The sequence below is a fragment of the Thamnophis sirtalis genome, unplaced genomic scaffold (assembly GCF_051295495.1).
Source record: "Thamnophis sirtalis isolate CommonGarterSnake01/CBP01778 unplaced genomic scaffold, rThaSir2_p1.2 scaffold_3, whole genome shotgun sequence".
NCBI classification, from domain to species: Eukaryota; Metazoa; Chordata; class Lepidosauria; order Squamata; family Natricidae; genus Thamnophis; species Thamnophis sirtalis.
The window spans coordinates 154,930,943-154,946,028 of NW_028261383.1; the positions used below are offsets into that span (position 1 = coordinate 154,930,943).

Genomic DNA, 15,086 nt, shown 5'->3' on the forward strand with positions numbered 1-15,086 from the left:
CGCCTTAAGGGTAGGGCTGAGGGACCCTCCTTGTTTTTACATGCAGGGCCCAGCCATCCCGAGCTTGTGCTCCAACCTAACTTTGACGTTGTTTTGCAAGTCATCGCTGACAGAGGCACATTCAGCCCCTCAGATTCTGGAGCTCGGCTTTCCCCCCCTGAAATCGTCCTGACAGGCCTTTGGAGGTAAGGCGCCGCTTTTTTTGTAAATAAAGCGACTCGGGGGCGTCTAAAGATTGAGCAACAGCGCCATCTCGCGCCAGTTTGTCCCCAAGACACGCGCCCTGCGGAACGGGGCCGAACGGTGGGAAGGAGGAGAGTCCCTTTCGGGGGGTCAAAAATAGAGAGAGAGATCTCCCAGCACCACCTTCTTCTTCTTCTTCTTTTCTTTTTTTTACTCCACCCATCCCTTCCTCCCCTCGCCTCTCTCCTCCCCCCCCCACCCCGCATTCCCTGTCCATGCATACTATTAAGTCCCATAGGAAACAAAAGCCGTGTAAAATTTCCCATTTCTTTTCCTAAACAACAACAACAACAACAAAAGCACGGAAAGAATTAGAACATCTGGCCTTACTCAATCAACAACAGATTCCTAAAGCTTGGAGGAAAAATAGGTTTTAATTATTGGAGGCGCACCCTTTGCTCAGGTTTCTTCTGCCCCCCCCCTTCCGCCCTGCCCCAGCTAAAATCCCGGTTCTCAGAACAATAACCCTCGCGCACCCCGCTCGCGCGCGGGCACACACTCACACCCCTTTACACCACCGCCCGAGAGAAAGGCAGCCGCTTTCCCCCTCACCTCTCCTGTCAATCTTCCCCCTTCCCCCACCTTCCCGGTTCACAACCTTTAAAAATAAATAAATAAATAAATAAAATAGGGCTTGCTCCTCTGCCAAGCGCTAGGAGGGGGGGCGAGGGTGGGTTGGGGGGGGGACAGAAGGTGGGCGAGGGGGGGTGGGCGAAATGCGCGTCTGTTGTTCGTTGCCGGTAGACAAAACATTCCAATAATCCGGTTTCAAAGGGAAGAGCACCCCACCTTATTAAAACCATAAAACGATTAAGGCCAGACGTCTAGCCGGTTCCGTGGTCCTGTTTTTGTTCAATTCTATTCAGCGCGGAGACAATCAAAGTTGTAAAAGCTGGCATTTTTTGGGCTGCGGAAATGTACCTCTGGGCTGCTTTCAAAGCTGCTGTATCCTGTCTTTTTTGTATTGACTACAAAAGGATTTCTGTTTGGGGTTTTGCTTTTGTTTCTAAGGGCATCATGAGAGGCCCACTCCTTCCTTCCTTCCTTCCTTCCTTCCTTCCTTCCTTCCTTCCTTCCTTCCTTCCTTCCTTCCTTCTCTCCTTCTCCAATGCGTATACACATTCACACCTACCCCCACCCTTATATAACATCCACACAAGCAACACCACCGAAAAACGGAGGTGGGGGTGTTATTGTGGAGATTTTTAATTTAGAAACAAAAGAAAGCACAACGAATCTGGCTGAGGCGAGAAGCAGGGTTCTCCAACGAATGCAAGGGTGCTTGCACAGTCCATCCTGTTGGGTGACGATGCTTGAAGATACAGTCCTGATATGCATATTGGACTACGTTATTCACAGTTACTTCTGGGAAAATGTACAGGCAGAGAGAGAGAGGGAGGGAGGGAGGGAGGGAGGGAGAGCGAGGGAGGGAGGGAGGGAGGGAGAGGGAGAGCCATCCATATATGCCTGCCTTTAAATTATATCTATGAAAGGAGATGCCCTGAATTTTGCGTGGAAGACTTGTACAGAAACTGACACTATATTCCTCCATAAAACAAAGCAGGCTAGAAAGAAACGGGGGAAGGAAGAGGGGGGGAGGGAGGGAGAGGAGGAGGGAGGGAGGAGGGGAGAGAGAACAACAGTCTTATGGAAACAAAGGAAGCATAACTTACATTCTTTTCTTCTCCATTACCTCCAATGGGAGCTCAGCTCTGCTGAAGACTATTGGGTAGGGGTGAGGAGGAGGGGTTGGGGGAGAGAGAAAGGTGAAAGAGGCTGCATCTTTAGTCATCTTGAAAATGAGGTCTGGTGGAACTGGAAGGATCTTCAAACATGGGGAAGGCTCAAAGTTAATAAAAGAGACACAGGCTGGGCACTAGTCTATCACAGAGATGGTGAGAAAAGGAAAGAAGGAAGGGAGGGAGGGAGGGAGGGAGGGAAGGAAGGATTTTAAAGATGGATATTCTTTTTTGTTTTATCTTTCCAAATTCACATTGAATACAGGGTTGTAACTACCAAATTGCCTCAGCCAGCATTCCTGTTATCGCAGACAAAAGGAAGACGAAGGGAGGGGGTTTATACATATTTATTTATTGCCCTTTACACGGAACTTTTCCAATCTTTCCTGCCCTTCCGCATTGCTGAGTGCTCGGACCCTCTTGAAAAACACTGCACAAAGCTAAAGCTTAGCTGTTAACATTTTTTGTTCCAACGGATAAGCATTTCTTTTCCTGCTCCCAAGTCCCACCTCCCAGGTCTTATGCAACCTAGAGAAACACACAAGCCTGCAAACTTATTTTCATAAACGAAAAGCAGACAAAAGTACGAAGAAATCGTTTGAGGACATCAGAGGGGCAAAAGGTTCCAGATTTTTTTCCCTTAAAAAAAAACACCACCATATTTATTTTGTTGTTCGTGCCTAGAGAGGCTTGGAACGAGCAAGCCGCGATCTGTTTACCATTAAAAAGTAGAAGTTATTTGGCTTCGTTCTTTTCAAGAAAAGCAAAGCTTTATATAAACAACTTGGGATGAAGCATCTCACAGGCGTCTTTTCCCTTTTTAAATAATAATAATAATAATAATAAAATCCTTTGACTTTCATTTAAACGGCCCTGGCCTTTGTAGAAAAAGATTTTTAAATGAGCTAGGAAAAATTAGAAAATCCTGGCCTGCTTCCACCGTCCCGGAGCCCCCTCCTCGCGCTGCCACCTTTCCCGCCGGCCCCGTGTCATTTAACTCGTTCCTAAACAGAAAGACCCTCGGAGTTTTAACACTCCCAGATTCCCTTTCTCCCTGCCCGAGAGAAAGCGGTTTTAAAAGGGGGCCAAGGGGCTAGGGGCGGGGAACCTTCCGATCCGAATTCCACTCCCTTAGGCTTTATAACATTTTAAGCTTTTTATTATTATTTAGATGATGCTCTCTCGCTATTCAGTCCTAACACTACCATTAGGAGCACACCATCCCCCCCTCCTCTCCCCCCCTCCCCTGTGGTGGTGGTGGTACATTACGAACCTAATTCGTAATTGCTTGGGCCCCCAAGCGAGGCACTAACAAGTTTTTGGCACTTCGCTGATAATCCCAAAGCGTTCCAATAGAATAGTCTCCGAGCGATCACAAAAGTAAAGAGTAAACTATCTGCGAGCAAAACCGGACCGAAGCCCGTATTTAATCTGGTACACATTCTTTGATTGCCCAGGGTCATAAATTAGTACAATTAATTACCCCAAATTAAAATGCAGAGCACCCTGCCGCCTTTTACCCGAATCTTCTCTCTCTCCCCCCTGTCTCTCTATTTTACGAGCAGTGGCATTAGGCAGATATTGGTATATTGAGAGACAAGGAGAAAGGTTCAGGAGCGGAGAGACCGAGAAAGGAAAATAAAATAAAATAAAATAATGGTAAACATTGGGAGCCGAAGATCTGTTCTTTTCCTACAACTTCCCGAGAGAAGATATTCTGGTCTTCTATTTTCCGAAGGAAACCAGCTGTAATTAAATTGACCTTTTTTCTCCAGAATTTGTATCAGGAAGAATCCCAATCAGTGTCTCTCTCTGCCCTTTCCTTCCTTTACAATTTACTCGGGGGAGGGGGTATTATTCCTCCATAGGAGTTTACAGGTTGTTGTTTTTTAAAAAGACACCTTGATTACCGATGGATTTTTTCCCTCCTTTTTTTGGGTGATGTTAGGTATATATTTACAGAAAGCTGTTCTACTATAGCAAAACATAACAGTGTTACAGAACGGTTCTGTGACAATCAGAGAAGACACAAATAAGTACACCAATTCCACACGAGGACAGAAACATTGTTTTGAGCAATCACTCCCCCCACCACCATTTTTTTTCCTTTCTCCTTCTTTCCACCCCCCACCCTCTTTTATTCTTTCCATTGTACAAAATATGCAACCACAACATCATAAAATAATAATTAAAAAAAACCACTGGATAAATTTAACTTACAAAATAAAATACTAATCCAAAAATTCAAGTACTTTGTTGTTTTTCTGAAAAAGAAAAAAAGTTTATTTTTAGTTGCAATTGTTAGGGATGTGTGTGTGTGTGTGAGTGTTTTTGCATTTTGTAAAGAAAAGCACTTTTTATGTTTCTCTTTCCCTCTGTCTCTGTCTCTCTCATTTTTTTTGTTCCAGAAAGGTTTGCGTGTTTAACTAATTCTAAACACTCATCAGCACATTAAGGGGGAAAAAGTCAGGAACAATTTCTTTCTTCGGAAAAACCAGCAGCGCCTTGATTTCTCCACAGACTGGAAGGATGTGGCCAGTTTCACTGCTGCTCTTTGTTATTATTATTATTATCGGTTTTCTCTTTATTCATTTTCTTCATTTTCATCCTCCTGTTCTGAAACCAGATTTTGACTTGGCGCTCAGTGAGATTAAGAACCCTGGCCACTTCGTAACGGCGGTCCCGAGTTAGGTACATATTGAATAAAAACTCTTTTTCTAGTTCCAGCGTTTGATACTTTGTATAAGGACATCTTTTCTTTCTTGTTGAACGCGCATGAATCCAATTTGCAACAGGATTATCTGCAAAATAAAATTGGGAGGTTTAATTTATTATTAATTGTTTATTTACCTACCCATCTCTGTTTATTCATTGATGGCAGTACCTTCCAATAGAGATGCCCTAAATTCATACCCCATCCTTATAATCTTCCTATTTATCTAAACTCTCCCATCTAAGTCTCTTTGGACAAATGAGCATTCCCTTCTCAAGCCTGATGTGACCTTCAGGATTTTTAAGGGCACATCTATTCTTTTATAGGAACTGAGTGTGCACTGTGTTCATCAGTGTGCAAGCAGGGAGGCACCAAACATTAGTGAGATTAACTAGTTCTGTTCTGCACCCTGTTTATGACTATCATTTGATTTTATTTAGCGATCATTCTCTCCCACAAGCTGCGATTCTAAAATAAAACTAGAGCCAAGAGATTGTAATAATAATAATAATTATTATTATTACTATTATTACTATTATTATTGTTGTTATTGTTGTTATTATTTCAATAATAATACTAGTAATAGTAATAATATGCCTGTCATCTCTATTAAGGGTAACCCAAGAACACAATCATGAAAAGTCTAAATTCCCACCACTTCATAGGCCCATAAACTCTGTTTACAACCCTTGGCTCGCCAGCTCTCTCCCTATAACTTCCCACTGAGGGAGCTGCCAGCAATTTTAAAAGGAATGAGAATATATATATATATATTCAGACAGTGCCCCAGAAGAAGTCTAGTGGTTGCAATAATAATAATAATAATAACAACAACAATTCTTTCTTTTTCTGAGCACTGAAACACCATCCCTTGCACATCCTCTTTACAACTTTCTCAGAAGGAATTAACTCATCCTTCAGATTCATTATTTCTTGGGTGAAATCTGGATGTAATGAATATGTTATTTATAGTAGTAGTCTCCTTTAGTCCATGACCTATCTCCCCCTCCCTCTCTCCCTTTCTTTCTCCCTCCATGAATTTGTATAAGTGCATTAGGCTATGTGGCACAAATACAATTAAAATTATCAGGATGAACCAGTATTTGACCAGCATATCAGGCCTGGAAGGATTTCTACACACCTGGCATGGGAATCTGTCTATAGAGCATAAGGGGAGTGGAAGGGACCAGCTCTGTTTATCTCTAGATGGGCACAAAAAATGCACACACATCTCTTTTGCGGGGCATGGGAATCAATAAACAAGTGGGCATTAATTATTTCTTGGCACTGGGGTCATCTTAATTCCACCTATTTTGCTTTCTGTTTCTCCCCTTCCACCGACTGCACAAAAGGAGGAGAAAAAATTTCTCCCATGTTTAAATGGCAGATGTCCACTAGGAAATGAACATTTCACTGTGCAGAAGAATGATTACTTTAAAAAAAAAAAGCAAAGCAAAGCAAAAGCACAAATCCCTTGGAGACCCTTTCAGCTGTTTTAACAGTGTTCAAGGTTATTTCTTCTTCTCTCTCTTTTTTTAAAGTCCCTTTACTAGTAAGTTACACTGTAGAATTCTTTTTCTTTTGAAAAAATGGAAAGGGGGGGAGATGATGTGTATTATTAACTGTTCTTTCCAACGTTTGGACTTTCTCTCCCCCTCTGCTAAACTCCAACAGCGATCTGTACTTTTTCCTAAAGCCAATTATTTGTTTTCTCATCACCTCCCTTTATTTGCTGCCTCCCTAACTTTTCGATCCTCGTTCTGGATGGAGGCAAAAATATCTAGGGGAATTATTGTCTGGCGTGGGGTTTGTTTGTTTGTTTTCCCCCCTCTCTAAAGCTTTCTCACCAATCCCCCCTGCTTTTCAGTACACACCAACATCCCTAATATTCTTTCTCCTCCCACATACCCCTGATGGCTTTTGCCAGACTTCTTCCTCCAAAAGCAAGGAAGAGTGGGGCAAAGCAGGTTAGGGCTAGTTTAGAAACAAACAAAGTAGCCAAGATGCGAAGGAAAGCAAGCGAGAGAGAAGGAAGCATCCAGATCCCGTAACAATAATAATGCTCATTAAAAACAAATCCTTTTTCCCCCCTTTCTTTCTTCGCCCCCCTGCCGCCCTCCTTTCCCAAATCAAATAAACCAGCTTTTCCTCCAGGTTGGTCAGATCCAAGGGAAGGACGCCAAGAATTCTAAACAGTAAAGGTAATTTCATTTTATTGAGCACTGTGCCAGGAGGCTGTAATATGCCTTCCCGGTTGTAAACAAGAATGACTTCGACTTACTAGGGTCCAATTCGGTCTTTTCTTCTTTGTGTTTGTTGGAAGCGACGGCCTCGGATTCCGGAGAGGGTATAGTCTGCGGGGTTCTGTCCCTGAGATCTCCCGGGGATCCGTACATATAATCCGGGTAACTACGTCCATCCACGGGTCCGCAGTCCCTGCGGCCGTGGAAGGCGTCGGGTTTAAGCCCGTAGTGCCGGCTGCTGGCTGGAAAACCTGGGAACGAGACCGCGCCGGAGATAGGCTCCAGCCAAGTGCGCATATACCGAGTGTCAGTTCCAATGTGTGGCTGGTGGGTGTACGGGTGGTAAACCACGGACGACTGGGAGTGCACGGGAGCCCACGAAGTGGTAAAAACGGCCGGTTTGGGGGCAAAGCTGCAGGACGGAAAATCTGCACACTCCGGTACCAATCCTGACGGTCGGGCTGCAGCAGGATGAGAGCCAGTAGCTGGGAACCGGGACGCCAGCAAGTCGTCGCTCTCGTGGCTAATCAAAGAATCTACATAATAGTTGCTTATGGGACCCGAAGCCGACATTGTTCCCCCCTCTTTTACATTCATAAGATTATTGTATGAACTGTATGTGTACTTTTTATCTTCTCATAGAACAATCAGGGCAGGTAATTATTTTTTCAGCCTTTCCTAGCGTGCCATTGGCTCCGAGGTCCCACGTGATTATATTTACCCAAAATACAGTGTAGATCAATCCGCAGGTCTTTTTTCTCTCGCTCTCTCTCCCCTCTCCCTTTCTATTTTTTTTTTAAATAATGCCTATGCGACTTGGGTTTTCATCAAACTCTTGAAATAATGCCGTTATTAGCAGCAGCGGTGGGATCTTACGTGTCGTAAGCTGAAAGGCGATTCGCTCGAGGGCTTGGCTGGCTTGGCTTGGCTGGCTGGCTGGCTCGGCGACCTGGCTTTTCCATAGCCCTGCTGCTAATGAGGGTGCAAGGTAGCTGCCTGGTGTAGCAAGGTAGTACAAGGAACTATTTCTTGACGCAATTTGTCTCTGTCTATTCGCTCGGCTTCTACAGCTTGTATTCGATAATGGATACATTACATGGAAGAGCTTTAAAAGGGGAGGTGGCCGATGGAAGGTCCACACGGAGTGATCCTGCTTGGCTCTCAGCCTCTCCGGCACCGGCTACTGAATTTTAATTACATTCATGCATGTATGTGTATGTGTATGCCCACAGATACATGTATACATACACACAGGCTCCTATTTTATTTTTTGCCAGATTAAAAACCATCCGTTTCTAACATACATGTATGTGTATGTATGGAGGGAGGCACTGGATGAACACACACACACATGCATGTACATACATACATACGTACGTACAAAATGCAGAAAAACACACGCATGCACGCGCGCACACTTTCTGGGAGGAGGACGAAGATGACTTTGTAAAACCCAGAGACTGGAAAAATAGCAAGAACTCCCCCAAAAAAGTGGCATTCATCTTCCCAAGAGGCTACATTATTCGGCAAGTAGTCGTAGATGTTTTTTATGTCCTTCAATAAAATTTTTACGAGGATCATTTGATTGTTCATGAATGTGTCGTTCACTAAATAAAACTGTACGAGTAAGTTTCAGTGATGAGGCATAACTGGGAGTGAGGGAGTTTGTTTTTGCAACTGAAGACAGAAAGCTAGGGTGTGTTTGTTTAAAACAATTTATTCTGTTTTCCTAGATTACTCTGTGTGTGTGTGTGCGCGCGCGCGTGCACGCATTAAAAATATCTGAAACTTTATGTCGATTAAATCGATTTGCAGAACTTCACTGAAAACACGTATCTCTCCGTGTGTGTGTGTGTGTGTGCGTGCGTGCGTGTGGGTGAGTGGGTGGGTGGGTGGGTGGGTGAACGCACGCGCGTGCGTGTGTTAAAAAATATAACCTTGGCTTGGTAGAGTAAGGTGATCGGTATAGTTTATTACCCTTAGTGGTCTGGAAGGGTGGCTTTGGTCCCTGGCTCTGGAAAAGAAACGTGCAAAAAGGATGTGTCCCTCCCCCCCCCCCTTGCGTTCAAGAATACGAGAACAAGAGAGGCAGCGGCAGCTACTACTACAACAATCGCGTTGTTCCTTTTTATGGTTTTTGTCCAAGAAGAACCAAGATTTCCAATACAATCACAGCAGAGGCGGCTTGGAAGTGAGGTACAGTTTCAACCCAGTGGAGGGAAGGGGGTTGCAAGGCTTAAGGAAAGTGGATGCTATGGGGCTGAAGGGGGGAAGAGAAAAGGGACATTCAGAGGACAGAAAAGGAGGGGGGAAAACGCCTGCCCCAGGGAGATGGAGTAACCACTAGGGACACACTCAAGGCTCAAGGCTCAGGTCTCCTCTTGATACAGGAGCAGGCAGTGGGTTTATTTTTAGGCAGCTTGTTGGGGAAAAAATATCTGAAGGTGCATTTGGGCAGGGAGGCAAAAGTAGCAGGCAGAGCTCTCCCCCCCCCCCCCAAGACCTCTCAGTTAGTGCTTATTCACTGGTTATTGTCCTCCTCCTCCCCCCTCCTTCTTTCTTCTCCCTTGAAAAAGACGCTGGAAAAGTTGTTTGATGGAATTGATTAAAGATTCCTGAATGGGTATTAACTCAGGAGTTCTTGACCGGTGTGCCATAGCCTGCTCTGGCGGGAGTAGTAAAACTGTATTCCATTCCATATGGAGCAGACTTGAAATAGAAATACTGTAAGGTTTGGACGTGTGCCCTAGTGTCTCTGCATCCAAGATTTGAAAACAGTCTTGCTGCAAATTCTGTACTAACCCTCTTCTGCCCACAGTTCTCCTGTTTTCAACCTTGCACTTTCTGCATGAGAAAGTGTCCTGTAAGGAACCGAATGTGTCCTTTGGCCTGCCTTGAGTTCAGTTTGTCTGTCAATCACAATTCTCTAATGACCTCTGAATCTTGGGGGGAAAGTTAGTACCTAGGATGCTTTGATGATCTTACCTCTGGGCTTTATGCGGGTAGAAATATAAGAGCATATGGGTGGGTGGGTGGGTGAGGATGCAAAGGGGGATATGAAACATTGGAGGATATGAAATCCTTGCTTAGTTGCACTGAAGAAATATAATTTTCTTTGTAAAGAATCAACCTTCCATCTGTTTGACAGATTGAATGGATGAAGAAGCTGCTTTCTTTTGAATATATATTCAATATATGTGTGTGTGTGTGTGTTTGTGTGTGTTTGTGTGTGTTTGTGTGTGTGTGTCTCTATCTCTATCTCTCTATCTATCTTATACAGAGAGTAAACAGAAAGAATAACATTATGCTTTATATATACATTTTATATATATGCTTACATACATTTTATTTATGCTTAAATAAAAAGAGGGACTAAGGCATGAATCCCAGTCAAGAATAACAGATTATGAGTAGAGAAGGACGTAAACGCCAGGGCACAACCATAGGAGAAGCCAGCAAGGTCATTGAAATATCCTTGAAAGAAGCATTTATGGAATGAAAGCGCAGACAGCAGTTGAAAAGTGAAAGTTGCCACTTTTATTTACCAGGGATCCTCTTATTTCCCCCCCCCCACATACACAGACAACAAAAACAACAGCAATTTACCCGCAGGGCTGCAGGTTGTCCTGGGGCAATGATCCTTGAGGGCTCATGGTGCAAAGATCTTGGTTGCAAGTGCCCTCTGGAAGTCCTGCTATGTCAGAGAACACAAGATAATGAAAGAGACAGAAGGATTCTCTACAGATTGTCTACAATAAAATCAAATGAAAGGCATGCCTATCTATCTATCTATCTATCTATCTATCTATCTATCTATCATCTATCTATCATCTATCTATCATCTATCTATTATAATATTTATTAAAACTCCTCTTTCCTAATCAGAAAGATGCCCCCCATCTTTGAAATGGGCACCATTCTGGGAAGGTACAATTTTTCACAACCTTGCCAGAGCAGGGTGGGAGGCGTGGGTGTGTGTGTGTTCATATTTTCGAATGTTCTTCTTTGGGGACAAGAATTTCCAGTTACAGAACTCGAACGCGTTGGCTACATTTCTATGCACTCTGCCCAGATTCTGCATCAAGTTATCTAGGTAGCAAGGCAAAAATCTAGCCCCTCACAAGGCAAAACCCTGCCTTTCGATAAAAGGTACAGTAGAAAGTCCTTAAAAGAACGTGGTGTGTCCAGATTATTTTCTATGTGAAATCATATATATGATATATGATTTCACATAGAAAATAATATATATTATAATATATAAAGTTGTCTTTAAAGGGAGGAAAAACGAAGAAAGGAAGAGTCGTTTTTAAAAAGGTGTGTTTTTTAAAAAAAAAACAAACAATTGTCATCTGTGACGTGCATGGGGAAAAAGAGTAGCGTGAAGCCCTCTGGAGATTTTATCGATCCTCATTTTAAATATGACACGGAAGAATTATTATTTTCTAAGCGATTTCTGCCAGTTTTGTTAGGTAGAAAAAGCTGACATTTGGCGAGCAGCCAGCTACCTATATCCCCCTAGCGCACACTTGCACATCAGCGCACACTCACACGCACGGTTGCACAGTTCTTCTTGCCTCCTTCCTTTAGCCCACACACACACACACAGTCGTACGCAGTCCCGCATCGGTCTGATCTGGATATAAACTGGGGGCATTCCGAATTCTGTGCTCCCCCGTTTCTTTCTTTGAGCTCCCGGGGGAAAAAAACTTTTCCGTAATTTGAGAGATGGACTCAAAGTCTTAAAACCCGGGTAGCCCCCTCTAAGCCGCCGCCGCCAGCACTTTAGTCCTACTCTTCCATTTGTCCCTTAACAGCTCCCAACCTGGTCTACTTGCCCACTCGAGGCCTAGGCCAGGGATCCGTGGAAGCAACCGCAACACCCACAACCCACAGGGGGGCTCCCAGAATTCCCCTAACAGCCGCTGGATTCAGGCTTGGGAACCACTGGAGGAGAAGGTGGAACCGGAGGAGAGCCAGAGAAACCAACCTTCTTCAGCGATCTCTCCCGAGGCTCTGGAGCTAAAGACACCCATTCCCCCAAGGAATCAAAAGATATCCCACTCGCCCCCCTCCGCTCCGACTCGCCACCCTTGGGGCGCATTCCTTCGGCCCCGGTTGCCCAGTTATCTCAATAAACACCGTCAAGTTCGGATTTAAAAAAGAATCCGTTCCCCCCCCCCTCTCCAAACTCCCACTCCCTCTTCCGGGGAATTGCTGAAGCCGCTTTCTCCTCCCCTGCAAGGCCCCGCGGTTGTAAACTGAAAGCACCGCGGGGTTGACAGCCCTTTAACGTCCCCGCCGCTTAATATTTTCCCCGCGTGGGGACGTCTTTCTCCTCTAGTCCTCTCCCCCAGCCGAAGCCCCCGAGTGGAAGAAAAGGTAGATAGCGCTGTTGAAACCAAACGGGCTAACTAACGTCCACGGAAACCGGCGGCGATGAGGCTTATGGCCTGGCTTGTGGCGGGCTATTCTTTAGGGTCCCTTCTTTTGGGGGTGGAAACTGAATTCCCGGCCTTCCCTTCCCACTTCCCACCTCCACTTACTTTTATGGATAAAAAATCGCGGCGGACAAAAAGAACTGGGCTCCCCGAGACTTCTCAGTCATCCAAATGTGTTTTTTTTAATGCCCAGAGCAATGGAACCCTACCGTTGTTCTAAGAGGGACAATGGGAGAGACGGTAATTAATAGTAGCAGTGGTGAGGGTGAGGAGGAGGATGGTGCTGGTGAAAACAGCAACGACAGCTGGGCAAAGATATCACGGTTTTTTAAACTCCATTTCTTAAACTGCGTGGCTCAGGGATAATTCTGTACAAGCAATGTATTTGCAGGGATAATGGGCTATAGAACTTTACTTCCTGTGGGCATGCTCTCCCCCCCCCTATTTAACCCAAGGATAAAAGGTAGGGAAATGGAAAGAAAGAAAGAAAACAGAAGGCTTGCAAAATGTACATTTGATTTTAAATGTAGTCTCCAGGAGTGCCTGTACCTGTTTAATCACCTCCTCTTTCCCTGCCCTTAAAAACTCTCTTCATTGTTGTCCAGAATTTTGTCAGATGTTATGACTTTAGATGCCAGACTTTTTAGTGCTTTGGTGGCGGGGATGGAAGAACAATAAATTCCGAAGCTGCAATTAAACCTCAGGACTAATCCATTTCACTGTGTTGTGGGTGTTTTCCTTGAACATTTCAGGTTGGAGGAGGAGGAGAATGAAAAGGAAGAAGAAGAAAAAAGGAGCAGGAGAGGAAGAGGATGGAAGCAGCAGCAGCAGGAAATTCACAAACGCAAGATGAAGTTGGGAGACATCAAAGGGCAACAGTGTTTAAATGAGACGTAAAACGGTCGGTTCTCTGCACCATTATCTCAAATCTCCCTCCCTCTCTCTCCCTCTCTCCTTCCCCCTCCCCCTCCCCCTCCCCTCCCCCTCTCCCCCTCTCTTTCTTTTTTACAAAAATACCCACAACCTATAGAATTCAAAACAGAATGCATTGGAGACAGGAAGGAGCAGGAACCACAGTAAAATAAATGAAAGCGCACACCAGACCTCCCCAAATGGAGTGCCTGTAAAATAAATAATAAATAAATAAATAAATAAATAAATAAATAAATAAATAAATAAATAAATAAATAAATAAATAAATAAATAAATACATACATACATACATACATACATACATAAATAAATAAATACATACATACATACATACATCATACATAAATAAATACATACATACATACATACATGTATACATACATGTATCAGAGGAGACTATCCCCACCTATTTCTATGTTTTAAAAAAACAAAACAAAACCCACCCTCCCACCTCCAGCATTCTCTTCCTTTCTATCCAGGCTGCTCAGAATGGCAGCACAAAGAAGGCAGCTTCCTTGGGCTCTGTTTCAGCCCCACTGCTATCAAGGAGCTTTGCAGCCAGCTAGGTGTTAGTTAGTTCATATAAACGGGAGGGGGGGGAAGAGACAGCATTTATAAATAAGGGCAAGTTTCAGCCAAAGGCAAAGACGGCATGCTAGCCTCACTTTTCAGAGCCCCCCCCCCCACCAGTCCCAGGACTAGGCCTTGTCTTCAATTAGTGGTACCTGCTGTCCTCCCCTTAGCAGCCCCTCTTAGAGCTGAGTCAGGATACCTTTCCCTTGAGAAACACAACACAGGCAGAAGCGGCTGCCTGCCAGCCAGCCACTCGCTCGCCTACGCTCTGCTTTTCCTGAAACAGTTCAGAATGTTCCTTTGAACTTTCCAGGAACTGCTGGAGTATGGCTCAAAGGTGAAGGCGAATGGGGAGCAGAGCAAAGAGCCCAGGATGGAAGCGAATGTGTGTTGCACAGAGATGATAGATAGAGATACAGATATGCCTCCCTTTCATTCCCTGCCACGCTGTTGGAAATTCATTTTTATGAATGCCCATGCACCCATGTGAGAGCATACCATTGCACACAGCAATGAAAGAAGCCGAAACCTTCACCAACAGTACATGTTTGCAAATGCATGCACTTTTAGAGGTCAAAAACCCTCCACCTGCCAAATGAAAAACAGTTTATTTCGGATTATTGCCTTCCCCAGGTTACACATGGTCTTTTTACAAATTATTCTTCCTCACGCTTTCTTGCTGTAAATACTTCTAGGTATATGTCCATATACACGATACATGTTTATTTTATACACAGAATAGAATACACAAGATATTCACATGACTCGGGGAAAGACTGTGCATTGATGCAATACAACACAGGCGCAACAACAGTTATACTCTTTGTGTATAAAAATAAAAAGGCATACATGCACAAAACTTTATTTGGGAGAATCCACTGAGCAATCACTGTATTTAGATAGGTATACACATTTATTGTATCATCTTATGTAGATTGTAGTAACTTACAGAAATAGTTATACATGACATTGCATACATTATATTGTACATAAGACATGTGCACCCCTATTCCATACCAGCATCTTCCATAAATGCGCAGGGGGAAAACCCAGACCTAGATAAAACTGGAAGAAAGATTGCATGTAGGTTTGCACATCAAACTCTAGGTAACAAAAGAGAAACTTTTTCAAGTCACACCTGCTGTGAAATGCAGAATTACAACAACACAGACACACGCAGGCACATACACACAGGAGAAAAACA

The 15,086-nt window shown here is 44.0% G+C and overlaps 1 protein-coding gene across 1 annotated transcript; it reads right to left on the reverse strand.

Annotated features, from left to right (window-relative positions):
* Nucleotides 1-3,379: 3,379 nt before the first annotated feature.
* On the reverse strand, nt 3,380-7,808 carry HOXC9 (homeobox C9). Its single transcript, XM_014052489.2, has 2 exons — nt 6,977-7,808; nt 3,380-4,783 (listed from the first exon to the last, which is right to left on the reverse strand). The coding sequence occupies exons 1-2, from the start codon at nt 7,533-7,535 to the stop codon at nt 4,524-4,526; spliced, it is 819 nt and encodes a 272-aa protein (XP_013907964.1). The 5' UTR covers nt 7,536-7,808; the 3' UTR covers nt 3,380-4,523.
* Nucleotides 7,809-15,086: the final 7,278 nt, after the last annotated feature.

What these genes read in the sequence shown, in the direction of transcription:
- HOXC9 (XM_014052489.2), bottom strand. Translation starts at nt 7,535, where the DNA reads ATGAATGTAAAAGAGGGGGGAACAATGTCGGCTTCGGGTCCCATAAGC. An exon ending in AAAGACCGAATTGGACCCTA is followed by an intron (nt 4,784 to 6,976) that starts GTAAGTCGAAGT and finishes TTTATTTTGCAG; the next exon opens with ATAATCCTGTTGCAAATTGG.